This window comes from Lissotriton vulgaris, chromosome 5 (genome assembly GCF_964263255.1).
Source record: "Lissotriton vulgaris chromosome 5, aLisVul1.2, whole genome shotgun sequence".
Taxonomy (NCBI): Eukaryota; Metazoa; Chordata; class Amphibia; order Caudata; family Salamandridae; genus Lissotriton; species Lissotriton vulgaris.
This window is the reverse complement of record NC_141693.1, coordinates 772,141,441-772,157,659: the sequence shown is the minus strand read 5'-3', so window position 1 is coordinate 772,157,659 and position 16,219 is coordinate 772,141,441. Positions and strand designations below refer to the sequence as shown.

Sequence of the window (16,219 nt, the reverse complement as noted above, 5' to 3'; positions counted from 1 at the left end):
CTTATCTTATCTGCTAGTTTCCTTTCCTCAGTAGTTTTAATCCCGAAAGCCCCCCCCCCCCCCCCCGCGCTGGAGTGACAGGGCAGGCAGGCACCTCCTGCAAGGCCCCCTCCCTGGACGAATCACGGAGTGTTCGCTTCTATTGCCTTTGTCTGACAAGTCATCCATCTCCCGGGCCGCGGAGGGGAGGGGGGCTGCTGGTGGAGGGGGGGTCGGCCGCTTTTAGAGAGACACACGCGGGCAGAGGAGGCTCCACTCTCTTGCCAAGCCTCCTGGCAGACACATCCCACCGGCTGCAGCGGCGCCTCCCAGTGACACAGGCTGCTGCCGCCGCCGCTGCCTGCATCCCTGCATCCGTACGCCTGCTCTGCGCACTCTGGGAGGGAGTCCAGCCACACTCACCGCCTCCACCCCCGGCTCTCCCTCACCCCACCGCCCGGAAGCAGCTGCTGCGCTGACAGGGGCACCGAGCAGAAGTGGACGGCGGCCTCTGCGCACCTGACTCTGGTGCCAGCCATGAAGGGGCCCCAGGTCTGACCAGTGACCACCGCGAGGTGCAGCCATGCCCAGAGGGGCCACCTGCTGCCCACCCAGAAGCCCCCCACCCTGCTGAGCGGACAGAGAGGACCCGGCGCATCTCCGAGGACCCCTGGCTCCCACCCAGGACCGCAGGACCCGTTGCTCCCGGCGCAGGACCCGCACACCCCTCCAGGATCCCGGCTCACGTCTCAGCGCGCCCTGCGCACCCACCAGGACCCCGGGCTCCAGCCCTTCTCCCGGGACCCTGAGTCTGTCTCCAGGACCCCTGCACTCCGCACAGGACCCCGCGACTCTCAGCACAGGACTCCAGCGGGACCCCCGACAGCCAGCTCTCCGCGCAACTCGCGCCTCTTTTGGGAAAGTTCATCCTCCGGCTCCCGGGACCGGGCAGAGGGAGGCGCCGCTGCCCGCGGGAGCCCCCCGTTTCCGGACTCTTGAAGTTCTCTCCCGGAGCCGAAACGGCGACTACAGCCGAGTACGTCCCCTTCCTCTGCTTCCCCATGGACATGCACTGCAAGGCGGACCCCTTCTCGGCCATGCACCGTGAGTACCGCCGGAGCCCGGCTTCAGTGCGCGCTCCCTGCGCCCCCCCCCCCCCCCCACACCAACTTTGCGTCTTTCCACCCCTGTCCTACATTCTCTTTTTTCTTTCCCCTTGCCTTTTTAATCTCACAAGCCCTTCTACTTGCTTGCGTTTTTTTTGTCTCGCTATCTCTTGGCCTCATGATCCCTATGCGCGCGCCCCATCATGCACCTTAGACTTTTATTAGCATCTCGCCATATTTGTCCATCTGCACCCCCTTCACTTTTGTTTCCTCGTCTTTCTTTGTTTTGTCTGTGTTCTCGTATTTTTTATTTTGAACCGTGTATAGAGTGTCTTTTTCTCGTCTTCTCTGCATGTCTTCAATTTTCTTTCGCCCGGTATTATTGTCTCTTGTTTTTCCCTCACCCGCTCTTCCCTGATCAAATACGCTACGTTTATATTCCTTCATCGTTTGATTTTGTTTACGCCCACGTTTTCAGTTTCTTTATTTTTCCGCTACCACTTTCGTTGCCTTTCAATTCTGTCGACCCATTACTATTATTTTCCCATACTTTTATTTTCCCCTCACCTTTGCTTGCCTCCTTTGCATTTTATTCTTTCGTCATCACTTTAGTAGCCTGTCATCTCATTTTTGATTACCTCCACACAATTTTACTCCCTCAATCTTATTGTTTTATCACCTTCTCTTGACTCCTTCACGTATTTATTATTCACAATTTTACTCCCGAGCTTTTACTGCGTCTTTTCCTTGTCTGTTATCACTCGATTTGTTTGACCTTTCCATGCCACTTTACTCGCTCTATTTTTTTATTATTTCCTTAATATTGCCTTTCATCTTACTGTTTATTATTCACGCTTTCATTGCTTTACTCTCTTCCATTATTTGTCCTCCTTGTCTTCTGACCGTATCTTCGCCATTAAGCTTGCCTAGCCCTTTGTCTTCCTCTCCGCACATTTTCACCTTCTTCTCTTCGGTGCTTTGTTTTCACCATTCTTTACTCCCATCCTCCCCCTTTTAAACTCCTCTATTTTTCTTCCTCGTTCCAAATTTCCTCACTGTGTCGTCGATGTTTCTTCTTTCATACTTCTCATGCATTCCTTCGGGCCACGGGACAAGCACCCTTTACACTAAGTGTGGCCCCCAACTAACCCCAGTCACTGCATACAGGAGTGTCACACACACATTTATCTGTGGTCCGAGATGTCCCTCTCTTGACCAAGCACCTCCTGGGCATAAACGGGGACTCCCCCCTCACAGGCACCTTCTGCAAACAATAATAGGATAAAACACAACTGCACACTCTGAGGAGACTCAACACCAGACACCTTCAAACAGCACTATTCACTGGCCTTAAACACACACTTACAAACATATACATTTATATACACGTGTATATACGCCTATGTCAGGCTAGATCAATGGATTTATATATAGATATATATATATATATATATATATATATATATATATATATATATATAGATAGAGAGAGAGAGAGAGAGAGAGAGAGAGAGAGAGAGAGAGAGAGATAGATAGATAGATAGTCTCCCTTCCAGACCCATTATTTGTTTTATCGAAATTAATCGCAGAATAAAGAAACAGTCAGGAACATGTTGGGCTCTGTAGTCAAAGAGAAATAATGCAACATTCTCTCTCTCTCTCTCTCTCTCTCTCTCTATATATATATATATATATATATATAATATATATATTTATATATATATATATGTGTGTGTGTGTATATATATATATATGCATGTATGTATAAATATATATATTCGCTGGCATTGAGAAGCTCATAATATATATATGTATATATGTATTTGATATATATATATATAGCTATACATAGAGATATGTATAGATTCTCTCTTAGAGTTTATTGTTTGGGAGCAAAATACAAATCTCTGATATTATTCAGCCTGTGAATACAAGGGTAGTGAAAAACGCGTAAACCTCAAGTCATTCACACCGGCGCATTAATAATGTATTGTACCGTGTAAACTTCGCTGGCGACGGGGTGAACGCTGCACGTACACCTGCTGAAACCGGACACAGCCGCTATAAAAGCACACCTTGCAGCAACGCAGCGGCGTGGTTTCACTGATAATGTTTACTCATATATATATATATATATATATCTTTTAAACAAAGCTTATATCCGATTCTAAAGTGAGAAGCGCGCGGACACGTGTGCACCCACGCCACCTATTATTTAAAGCCGTGCTCTTGCCCAATGGCGGGCCGTCCGCAGCACCTACAGGGTCTATTTTAATACCGGATAAAAAGAAAAGAAAGGAGACCGATCTGAGCCAGGACAGAGTCCAAATGGACAATATTTTCATTTCAAACTGCCACCACCCTGTGGGACGTTAGTGAGCGCCTCCTCAGTGCTGTGCAGGGGTGTAGTACCTGCAATATTGTCCCAGTAGAACGCCCCCCCCCCCCCCCCCACACACACACAACCCCCAAGTAGTAATATCCGGCTAAATTTTGGAAACGAGTGAAACCATTTGCGCAAAAGCTCCTCGAGTGGGAACGGTGCCTTGGCTTTGGCGCCGACTCTTCGGTCGCTTGAGCCCGAGGACGGGCCTGTGGTTCAGGCAGAGGAAGCCCCCTCACGCACAGCACGCACCAGACACGCACAGCTCACACACAGAGACTCACCAGGCCAACACACACACAGACGCGCACACTGCACGCACACAGACGCCACAACACACACACACACAGACGCGCACCAGGCGCGCACAGCGCGGTGAAAGTTGCGCAAAGGGACAGTTGCCCGTGCGCACACAAGGGCAGAAGGGGGGGACATGCACGGGGACGAGGCGGGCACAAAACATGAAAGAGAAGCCACCGGGCCACACACTTTTAATTATTAATTTTTTAATCTTTGCCGCATCTGTTGCCTTTTAATAATATGTAATGTGAGTTATCAAAGGCGCCCCTGCATTATTTAGCACGCGGGCGCTGGGAAAATTGCTGGCCGGTAACTTTATATCTGACATGTGCAGGGGCTGCTTGTACACACGCGCAGGCGAAACACACTCTGACCCCCCCCCCCCCCCCCCCCTACGCGGGGCGGCTCAAAATATCACCTGAACACTGCGAAGGGTAGACCCACTCCACCTGACTCACCGTGCCCCCCTCACCAGAAAGTTCATACTGTCTGCCGGTGGGTACGGGGATCATACCCCCCCCCTCCCTTATTAATAGGCTCTCCCCACTCTTAGCACCACGGGGTGATGGGGGGCGCACCGTCTCCACCCTACTTCTTTTTAATGACCTTACACCGTGGTATTGCAGGGGATTAGAACCTGCAAACGGAATGCACGTGAATGGACCCCCCCCCCCCCCAAAAAGAGCTGAAACCTGCCCCGTTCCGCACCCACAGTGACGTGGAAGCGGGGAGACCCCGACGCCAGCCATGCAGGGGGGCCTCGTGTGTGTGTTGGGGGGAGGGGGGTACACACTGCCTGCTGTTGCAGCCTAAAAGGGGAGATGCCCTAACAGCATTGTCTAAGCTCATGTGTTCCCCCCCTGCAGTGCACCCACGCACCCAATCACAGCCCCCCCCCCCCCCCCCCCCCCCCCAGTCCTGGGAGGGCAGAGTTCGGCCGCCCCGCCAGAGGCCCGAGGGTGCACGTGGGTTCGATGTTTTGGGCTCTGCCAGGGAGGGGGGGGTGCGTCTGCGAGCAAAGATCTCGGATCGATGCGAGGGCGATGCGAGTTTCCTCGAGTCCAGAGCCAATAAGTCAGTGTCAGGGGAGAGGGGGGAGCACAGAGGTGCGGGCAGGTCCACTCTCAGCACACAGGGCAAGATCTCTATCCAGCAGGCCTGCAGGAGGGGACCGCAGCGGCACACACATAGGCAGGCAGGGTAGATAGATAGATAGATAGATAGATAGATAGATAGATAGATAGATAGATAGATAGATAGATAGATAGATAGATAGATAGATAGATAGATAGATAGATAGACAGACCCTTTTTTCCTGCATATTTTATTTTAAATAGGCAAAGTGACTCACAATCCCTGAGGACCCAGCTTCACATACAGTGGATTTATGTGAGCATACATGCTTGTACGGGGATATATATATGTGTTAAGGTGACTGCATACATTAATTTATATGCAATTCTAATTGTATAGTATCTGCTAAAGATTATTTATGGAAACCCTCACCACAGTTCAGTGTGAGGTATATTGTATACTCTTACCCACTCACATATGCACGCACACACACATAATGTATATAGATATAATCCATATTTCTTTATTCAATCGTATGTTTGTCTGAAATGGTCAGCTCTTTGTAGGGAGACATATACATTATAAAGAACTCCCTAATATAGACTGTAATAACGAACTAACGATCTCTTCAGACTTGTATTTATATGCATTTTACTGCAGAGACAGCCAGCCTTTTTTTTTGGGAGGGGGGGGGGTTGAGCGCGACATCAGTGCGCCTATGTACATCATATAGCGACAATGCAAACAGAGTCCTCTTCATCTCCCTACCTAAAACACACACACAGGCACACACATTATGGGTTCAGAGAGACCGCTATACGTTTATGGTATGGGTGTGTACATTCACAGCGTGCAGGCCCGTGTTCCCACTGGCACAGGAGTCACATTGATAATGTGCGCTCAAGAGACTGCAGATAAAACCAACGAAAGTGAAAAATACAATATTTTTTCTTGGAACCCCCAAAAAGCGGTGAGGCCGGGCAGGTGCTCCTGTAAATAAGCCATGCTAGTGGGTTAGAAGAGTGCGCAGTAATCGAAGCGCTACGTTTCTCGGTCCCTGCCACAGTCGCAAACACTCAGAGAGAGGGGGATACACAGCCATTCTCTCTCAGGGCGCACTGCCTTCTGGTGTTCTCTCATTTCACACACTGTATTTATAATCTATATATCAATGTATGTCTTTTCTTTCTTTCTTTCTTTCTTCCTTCCTTTCTTTCTTTCTTCCTTTCTTTCTTTCTTTCTTTCTTTCTTTCGTTCTTTCTTTCGTTCTTTCTTTCTTTCTTTCTTTCGTTCTTTCTTTCGTTCTTTCTTTCTTTCTTTCTTTCTTTCTTTCTTTCTTTCGTTCTTTCTTTCTTTCTTTCTTTCTTTTCTTTCTTTCTTTCTTTCTTTCTTTCTTTCTTTCTTTCTTTCTTTCTTTCTTTCTTTCTTTCCTCTCCTTTGTCCGCGGTGCGCATCCCTCGCGCTAGCGTCCTCCCCACATTTGCTAAAGCGCCTGGCGCTCTCCGTCTTCGACTAAACACCCCTTCCCCCGGTGTCTCCGCCGCCCCCTCCCCTTCCCTCTCCCCAGCAGGCCACGGGGGAGTGAACCAGCTCGGAGGGGTGTTCGTGAACGGGCGGCCCCTCCCGGACGTGGTGCGGCAGAGGATAGTGGAGCTGGCGCACCAGGGGGTGCGGCCCTGTGACATCTCCCGGCAGCTGAGGGTCAGCCATGGTTGTGTCAGCAAGATCCTGGGCAGGTAAGGACCGGCGGGGGCGGGGCGCGGGGAGGGACCCTCCGGTGGCATCCATCCCATACTATAAGATACTGGCATTCCCATGCAATGACCTTTCACCCGTCCGCCGGGCCGATCCACCAGCAGGGGGTGAAGGCTGCGTTTGGAATATTCCACGATTTAAAATAATAATAATAGTAATAGTAATATGTATTGCTATGGAGGGCACATTTGGGGATGCTTTCTGTTTACAGAGTGTCCTTTGCAGCTAAGAAATGCACCACACAGAAAAAAAAATACAATGTATGTGTATATCTGATATTTTGGGAGGAGGGCAGCTAAGTGCCTTGCATTTTAGTACAGGTGTGATTTGAATTGCCAAGTTCTTTCACGACAATTGGACATTATTGCAATCCGAGAAGCCAAACACCCCACACCCTTCAAGTGCAAACACTTGTTCTGCCTCCAGGAATTTCCAGACTGCTGAATAACCATTTCATATTTTAGTTAATGGAGGGGGCAGTGGGAAGTGTTTTCATATATATTGTCCGAAATCACATTTTCACCCCCCCCCCCCCCCCCCCATTCCCAGCTAAATAAAAAAAAGTAACAAAGTAACGATCCCATGTATTTTCCTGTTCTTGAAATATTAAAAACAACCTGGCCATATTAAAATGTTGCACTAAAAGCGTCGAAAAGCATTGTTGTGAGACCCTTTGTGCCTCGAAGCCTCGAAAAGTTGTATGATAGCGCTTGGGTTCCTCTGTAGGATGGAAGAGAGAATGTGTGTCTAGGGTCCTCATTTTAATTTAACATTTAACCCCTGATGTGCTTTTGAGAAGCTTTACCGCGTGTTATGTCATAGGGCACGTGTATAGCGCCTACGCCGCCTCAATGCGCTGCTGTACAAAAAACACTTCAAAGAGAGGGGCAGGCATGCTTCCCAATGAGGCTGCCAGCTTACCCTGGATGCTATAAACAAAGAGGGCGTTCGATTAAACCACTGCTCCAGCACGATTAATCTACATTTTTTCAGCGCCATTAAATCTGATTTTCCAGCACTAATCGTGAAACCCCTGATACAGTGGAGGCGGTTTTAATAAAAAACAAGTAAAAAAAAAAACAGGAAACCACACTAGAGGATTAAGAAGTTCCTCACAAAATATATATTTAAATGTATGTGGCTGGAGAAAAATGTAAATAATTAAAGGGGTATGATCTTTTGAGTCAAATTATGCAAGTACAAATGCTACAGGACAGTTTCCTCTGCTCCTGGCTCCCTTTCTAGTGTCGCCTTTAATCGCTCAAACTCATTTGGCGCTGCATAGGCATTTGAATCTGGTGAAACCCGCATTTATCAAAAATAATATGCATTTGCTTTTTAAATGCATACGATAAGTAAGGATCGCGTGTAATCGCCTATCCTTGAATTATTAATAATGACCTGGCGATAATAAAGTGTCACAATAAAAGTGGTGAAAAGCATTACTGTGAGACCCTTTGTGCCTCGAAACGTTATTCGATAGGCGCTTGACTGCCTATGCTTACTTGGCAAAACAAAAACAAAACAAAGATGGAAAAGGGGCTTATATTTAAAAACACGTTATCAATTGTGTTCTGATATAATACAGGGAGCGATTTGATAAAGCACAGGGTGGCTTGGTGTGATAAATAGAATATCAATTATGGATGTCATTTCACAATTGGAACACACGCATATTATTGAAATGAGCCCAGTCGCAATGCACAGGTCTCATACGTCTATGTACTGAAATATTTTCCAAGTACTAATTCAAGAGCTTATTTTATTGCATGAGCTTAAAATAGTATAGAGTGCATTGCATGCGTGTTACTTCAATGAGACGGTCAAACAAAATGTGTACATGCTATATTGCCTCCTATAACACCCTTTACCTTCACCCCTTCCATTCAACTGTAAAAAGTCTCTTCCGCGTTTTCCACAGGAAATGACGCACCTCCCTATCTTCAAATGATCCCTACGAACAATTGTCACGCTCTCCCACTAAAGCACTCCCATTTGTATGCAAGTTAAATATTTATTAAATAAGAAATCTCATTTTCTATGGCTGTTAAAACGTAAAGCGCACTAACAACCATTTGGTGGGCGGAGAAGCACTAGATACAATAAATACATCATAATCATGAGGATTGTACCTTTTTGGGAATGTGGTGTTCCAAGGGTGCAGTGGCCACCAAATATGGATTGTTGACTTGCATTATTACTCTGCGAGGAGTATGTTTTGGTGCCTGGAGAGTTTTCTTTAGATGAGCTATAAAATTGTTTCTAAGGAGGGTTAGGTTTTTTTTTTTGTCCAGTTGAAGAATCTCCCTACTCTTTGTTCTAACGACGTAATCGACGTAAAAAATAAGATTTCCAAATGCCAGGGGCTCCACAAATCATGAATCCGCGCCAGAGCTCTTCATTAATCATTCATTCATTTCTCCTATTTGGCCTGACAGGTACTACGAGACGGGCAGCATCAAGCCCGGGGTGATCGGGGGCTCCAAGCCCAAAGTGGCCACCCCCAAAGTGGTGGACAAGATCGCCGAGTACAAGAGGCAGAACCCCACCATGTTCGCCTGGGAGATCCGGGACCGGCTGCTGGCAGAGGGCATCTGCGACAACGACACGGTGCCCAGCGTGTCCTCCATAAACAGGTAACGCCGTGCCAGCCTCGCCCACCCACCTCTACTGGCATAGCGTGGCGCCCTGGCATCCCGTGTGGTGGCCGACCCTGCTGTTTGTAGCTGAAATACCCATTGATCCGCAAGGCATACTGTTTATTTCATCAGCCCACACAGGATTGTGCCCTCCATTAATCATAGATAGATAGATAGATAGATAGATAGATAGATAGATAGATAGATAGATAGATAGATAGATAGATAGATAGATAGATAGATAGATAGATAGATAGATAGATAGATAGATAGATAGAATGAATGCTGTTTCATTACATCTATTGCGGCAGTGTAGCTGGGAAATATGAAAGTATTTGAGAGATTTTAAATTATAACTCATAGCCGAGATACATATTGTTCGTCTATTTGTACACATTGGGTATTTTGGATATGTGTTATGTAGTTCTTTCTACCTATAGGATATATAGAGTGGCAGAGGGAAACCCTGATTGGTTTAAAAGGTGCCTTTGTGTGACTTGTGCATTGTGCAGGGACGTGGACCATTGGTAAAGGTTTCTTGCATGAATATTGGCATGGAAATAAGACGTTTAATTGCTGAGTTATTGCGCATTACGCTCGTTAGTGCCTGGTGCGTATATCACGCCGTGCGCAGCGCCCTCTGGCACGTGATGTTTGTTGTTCCAATATCTTCCAGTGGTGCCTTTTACATACATGCTCAAATTGACCCAAAGGCAGGTCAGATCAGGTCGAAAAGCGTCACTTTTGTACTTTAGGATTCATTTAGAGAGGTAGAAATCAGTGTCCGAATTCATTTTATTTTAAAAGGAAAATGCTGTATATTCACAGGCAAGTCGTTCTTTTATGTATTTATTTAAAATGTACGTTAACAGGTATAAACGCAAAAGGGTTACACATAAAACATATAAGACTTCGAAATTATCCTTGATTTTTAGAACGGAAAAGTTCGACTTTCGACTTTCCTTTGTTCCACGCATAAGACAAGTGCACCTCTGTCCCTCAGCTGAATAACAAACAGCGTGTCCCAAAATTGAGGCACTTGGAACAAACTGCTCCTAAATGGTTTTTCCTCCACAAAGAAGTTTCAGTTCCTGCCGGTTAGTCATAAGTATTTTTTTTTTTTTTTTTTTTTTTGTAAACCTGTACAGTGACTAGTTAAATATTTACAGCTTGTGTAGCAAAGTGAGATGCAGCAGCCTAGAGTTCGGCCCAGCGCCCAGACGCATTGCATCTATGCGCACACAAACAATGGCAGGCACACAGCATGTGACCAAAAGAGGAACAGGCATACCAACAACATGAATAACACGAGACACACAGAGACACTCACTGATGAAAAGGCCAATTCTAGCCCCCGCACCACACACACACACAATATGAAGGGAAAGACCATCCATCCATCCATCCATCCATCCATCCATCCATCCATCCATCCATCCATCCATCCATCCATCCATCCCATACTATTGTAAACTCTTAAGGTGTCCCTATAAATGAAACCCTCTTCCTCACCGAGCAGCGTGTGTGCCACTTAAAGCGTCCTTATACATGAAATCCCTTCCCCGCCTGGCTGCGGGCGTGCCACGAAGACGCGCGTGGCTGGTCGAGGCGCTGGCTGTGCACGCGCACGCTCTCCATGTCTGAGCGGCCATGGCCTGCTCCCAAGCCATGCTGGAAGCAGCAGGTGCAATTATCTGCCCGAATGTACCTTGGCCGCCTCACGTCCCCCAGACGGGGCGCGCTGTGAAATACTGCAGCCACCGCCGGAAATCACCCCGGTGTGTGTCGTCGCCGCGAAACAGCTTATTAAGTTATGAGTAGGGCAACATAACACTGATGGGCTCATTATACACCTGCCCCAGAGCCAGCGCAGGTGCCTCGGCGAGGCGCTCGTATATTCAGGAAGCGGGCCTCTAGGCGCTTTGTGAGAGGAAGGCGCTGCAGAAGAGAGCGCGCTGGGGAGATGGGCCTTGGTAGGCAGCGCGGGAGTGCTAAGGACAGTCGACCGCTTGAGGGCGCACTCTAAAAAGATAATAATAGCCCCTGAGGGCCCGCCCCGACCCCCACACCCCGGAACTAGTACTCGGCTGAGAGGCTGCACCAGCAAACCCGTGGCCCTCTATGAAGATAGAGGTCATTCGAAGAGACAGGCAATCCAGCTAAAGACAGGCAAGCACTTTGCCTGCAGGAGCCACACCGCCTCTTGGGAAGTGACACGTGCCCCCCTGAGCAAGCAACACCAATTGAGGTGATGTGAGGTGTCCCTCTGAAGGGGCAGGGCTTCCTGGGGAGACGGGCACGCCCATCTCCCGTGGGTTAGCGAGGGGGCGAGGAGGGGGGGGGGGGGGGGTTACTATGCCAGTCTGTGGAGACAAGGCCCCATGGCTGGTGCAGGAGCACCAGGGCCCGACTTCCGGAGGTATGAAGACAGCCCCTGAGGTGACAGGGCCGCCCTCGGAGACTCTACCTCCCCTCCCCCCAGGCAGCAGACAATTCGCAGGCGAGTGGACACATAGAGAAAATATGTACCCCCACCGTGGAGGTAAACCCTCCCCTCCCGCTCAGAGGGGAATAAGCAGTACAGAGGTAAGGAAACGGCGTCTCCTGGCAGGGGGCGGGCATACATGCAAATGGGCCGTATTCAGGCAGGAAACTCCTGATTTTAAGGCAAAAATTGCTTTATTTTGGCTGTATCCCACCTAAAATTGCCTCTCCTTCAATAAAAGTCAATGGAAGAAACACATATTCCAGCTTATGTTTTTTAAAATCTCCCACTTTTCCCTTCTAAAATGTTGGCATGTATGGGGGACCCTCTGAGGAAAAATGTCTGTCATCCACAGGCTATGGGGGGAGGGGTGGGGGGGGGGGGGGGGGGGGGGGGGTTGGAAGAGGGTTTTCCACGGGGTAGAACCCAATGCAGAGGCAGCCATCTCTGGGAGCGGGGAATCATACATGGTCACACACTCACTTTTTCCAAAAACAACCTAAAACCTTGTCACATAGCTCTTTTATATGAAAGAGTAACCATGTTTGCAAACATGACAAATAAAACTGAACCTCTAGCGGAAAATGAAACACTTAAAAAACTTTTTAGATATTTGTGGCAAACAGATGTTAGAACAGTTCAATGCAAGTCAGTTAAAAAAACAAACGCTGCTGTAGCTCGGAATGTGTCCAAAAATGCAGAAAGATTCTAGATTTTCTCTATCTGAGAGAGTGTAACAAAATAAACATATTTTCTCTGCTTGCCATTGTAAGCTATTAAAATAGAGCAGAAGAAAGGAAAGCAATGTTTTGTTTTTGTTGCTTTAAACAGCTGCTACAATTATGCTTCATGACCTGACTGTCAGTCACCTTCGCTGCTGGCTGTGGCAGCAAGCATTGTGACATCAGAATTTGACTGTGATAACTAATAATAGTCAAGTTCAGACATCTTTTCTCTGTAATCTGCAAATGGGTGTGCCACAAGTTGCTGACTATAAAAAAAATCAAAGCCTGACGTTTAGACAGGAATTACAGAAGTCCATGTATTATGTATACTATCTCTGCAACAGGCACCAAATCTAGGGCTACTTATCTACAGCACAAACAATTCTCAGCACACAAACTCAACCCACTAGAGTTTGATCATCATTTGTGTGCAGAATTTTGCTGTGGCGCCTAAAACACACAGGGATTTACTTTGAAGCACTTCATCGTGGATCCAAACCGCTAAGAAAGCTGCAGCCAACGTTCTAAATTAACTGGCAACAGAAGTGATGAAATTTAGCACTAAGGCATTACGCATCTTTTTAAAATGGACCTGCAGTAATTAGTATCATTTATCAGCAGGTGTGCCCCAGCCAAGCTCTTCACAGGGTGCCATAAGGGGAGCTGAGTATAGGAGTTCATTGATATTCAATTAAGGGCATTATTCTACTTTGATTAACCCGCAGCATCCATTAGAATGTGCAGTTTTGTTGTTATTTAGACTTTTTAGTGGTAGGTGTGCTTTTTGCAAGGTTGAAACTTTAATAGTGGATTATGATTCTAAAATAAGCTTGCATTATCTATCTATCTATCTATCTATCTATCTATCTATCTATCTATCTATCTATCTATCTATCTATCTATCTATTAGTATTTTTATATTGGACAGTGGTCAGGGCATATAGAAGGGAAGACTAAACTGTGATAAGTTGTGAGTAGATAAGTAAAGGAAGGCACCATGACCCAGGACAGGGAGAGAGGGCATGGAGCTGGCTGTGCAAGTTCTCACCTTTGAACACTGAAAATAAAGGCCACTATTTGAGGAATAAGGTATGAATGTCCAATAAAAATTTTTAATGGGTGAGATGTATTAATTGCAGAATGTTTCTCAAATGTTTTTTTAAATCTTTCTGTGATTTCCTGTCCCCGTATGTCTCTGTTATTTTGGAGAAAAATCACGTTTTATATTGCCTTTCGCTTTTAGTCCTTATTCTACTGATTCCATAGTTTTGTCAAACTCTTTTGGCCAAAAGAATTGGCCGTATCGTATATTTTTAGAAAACATTTCTTTAAAAATTCATTAAAGTTCATTTACTCACAGTGTACGCACCACCTTGCGCTACACAAAGTCAGGGCGCTGAAAACAGTCACATTGTATTACAGATGAACATTAACCAATTAAATAGGAAAATTAATTAGCCACACCCCCAAGAGAGTAACATTTAGGTACAATGCAGATCACTCAAGGGAAAGTGGTATATGCCACCCTGGTATTGAAGGCCGTAAGTTATTAACGCACACACTGCTTTTCTAAAGAATGATACTGGTTGGATTTTCTGGTTAATTTTCTTGAAAGTAAATTTACTTTGAATCAATTGGGCGAAAAATAAGCAAAACCAACAAATACTTTTTATTTAATAAATAAAAAATATGTGAACATCTACATATATTCTACAATCTTATATGTACCTTATGTGTAATTAAATAAATAATTGAATGCTTATATTTTCATGATGAGTATAGACTTGGGAAGTGGATGGTATCAGTGAAGCAATCCACAAAATTAAATTAAACATAAGTGATATTCTGTGAGGTGATCTGATTACGTTCATTATGTGTATAGAGAATTCCATATTGATGCACAAATATTGTCGATTGTTAATAGCCAGTCTTGCTTTTACCTAGAGAGACGAAAAAGTGAAAGTTGCCCCACAATGTGTAATATGATTGGATTTTTAGACGTGCAATGATCCGGTTGACTTTTTGATGCCAAGATAATGCCAACTTTTTTTAAGTGATTGATCATTCAAAATTCCTAGTTTATCAAATCCCCACACTAAGCAATTCAAACTTTTGCAGCATGGCCGCCTTCCCTTCCATAGAAGCACGTTCCCCGGACACTTTCTTTAAGTGTCAGGTGAATTGCATAGCTTCAAAGTCAACTGGCTTCTTTTAGCGATTTAAGCCTATGTTGCGTCATAGTGGAATCGCCGCTCCTGTTGATGTAGACTGGTGGCAACTGTGAACATCTGGGTTGACCTTTAATATCCAATTATTGGGGTTTGGAACCCCAGATTGGCAGTCAAACCCGGTGTATAATGTAGTATGTGGTGCAAAAGCATAAATGAATCATTGAAATGAGGTCTAGGCTTTGAACCTTGACAAAAATCTGACATTGTTACAAGAACAATCAGTAACAGATTACCAGCTCTAAAACTGAATCTGATGCATCACATAAATTCATAATGCCTGGTCACCACTGCAATATTGGTGTATTTGTCATGTTATTTATGGTATTCTAGTACAGCATTTAGAGAAAGATATAAGACTTCCTTAGATTAAGGTAGATGAGAAATAGGACTTCAGTGAGAGCGCAGTTTACAGAAACAGCTTTTCAGGATTTTTTTTCTAAATTTCAATGTGTATGATATTCTTAATTCCGTGGAGGAATTAGGTGGCATATTATCAAGAACGGTGTTTAAAATGATCGCCGCTTTAGCGACGGGAAACTGCAGCTAAAGCGGCGATAATGGGCTTGATAATATGCCCTTGGAAATTCCCATAGAAGCTCATGTTCACACCAAAACATGGGCTTCTATGGGAATTCACAAGGCTATATTAACAAGCCCATTATCGCCTCTTTAGCGGCAGTTTCCCTCCGCTAAAGCTGCGATAATTTTAACAACATTATTGATAATATGCCCCTAGATTTCCACAGTGAATTTTCGCAGACTTAACTTAATATCAGATTAAAGCGAAAATCCTGCCGTATCACTATCACAGAGGCTTACAACCACTTGATCATTTGTTTTAACAAATGTAAGAATGTATTTTTAAAGTCACATTTAGCCTTTCTGCTATGTTTATGCATTGACGCACTCCTCAAGGATCAACCTGTCCTTACATTTTTGGGTGCCAATGAATATACATGGCTCTGTTCCCTTTTTACTAAAATGATAATTGACTCTGTCAGTGGGAGCTTCCGCAGTTGGCTTCCCTTCAGTTGCACACTTGCAGAAACCCCAGAATTCTAAGAGTTAATGTTTGCTCTGTTTGGTGCCAGGGATTTAGTGGGCAAGTTTTACCAGCATAGATGGGGCTGGCACATCTTGGCCTAGGCCTTGGACCCAGTTCAATGATATGTGGCAAATGTGTAAAGAGATCATAAGATAACTCCATGTCACTGTTTGGTGCCAATGGTGTAGGGATACGTTTTACCAGCGTAGATGTCGGTGGCACATCTTGGTGTAGGCTAGGGACCCTGTTTTATGATATGGGAGAAATGTAAAGAGATCATGAGATAACTTTATGTCACACACTCACTGTGCTTACTGGTTGGTTCAGTGTTCAAGAGTCTTGCTCCCAGGTGAAGGGAATGCGGCAGCGGCGTCCGCATTGGACATTTGGAATGTTAAGATGAAACCCATGTTAATGTTGCACAGATGTCGCAAAAAGGTAGGGAGCGTGCATCTTAGTTCAACTCTCGGTGCAGGTGTTCTCTGTAGAAATCACAC

General features: G+C 45.7%; 1 protein-coding gene across 10 annotated transcripts in view; it reads left to right on the top strand.

Moving 5' to 3' along the window:
• Positions 1-277: 277 nt before the first annotated feature.
• PAX2 (paired box 2) overlaps positions 278-16,219 on the top strand; it is a 129,756-nt gene continuing 113,814 nt past the window's right edge. For 9 of the 10 annotated variants that reach the window (XM_086922239.1, XM_086922240.1, XM_086922235.1 and 6 more), the window contains exons 1-3: positions 278-1,083; positions 6,410-6,578; positions 9,036-9,233. In XM_086922239.1, the coding sequence (XP_086778365.1) occupies positions 1,041-1,083; positions 6,410-6,578; positions 9,036-9,233 (410 nt within the window). In that variant the 5' untranslated portion in view covers positions 278-1,040. The remainder of the gene's footprint in view (positions 1,084-6,409; positions 6,579-9,035; positions 9,234-16,219) is intronic. The other variant, XM_086922241.1, reaches the window with a different exon arrangement.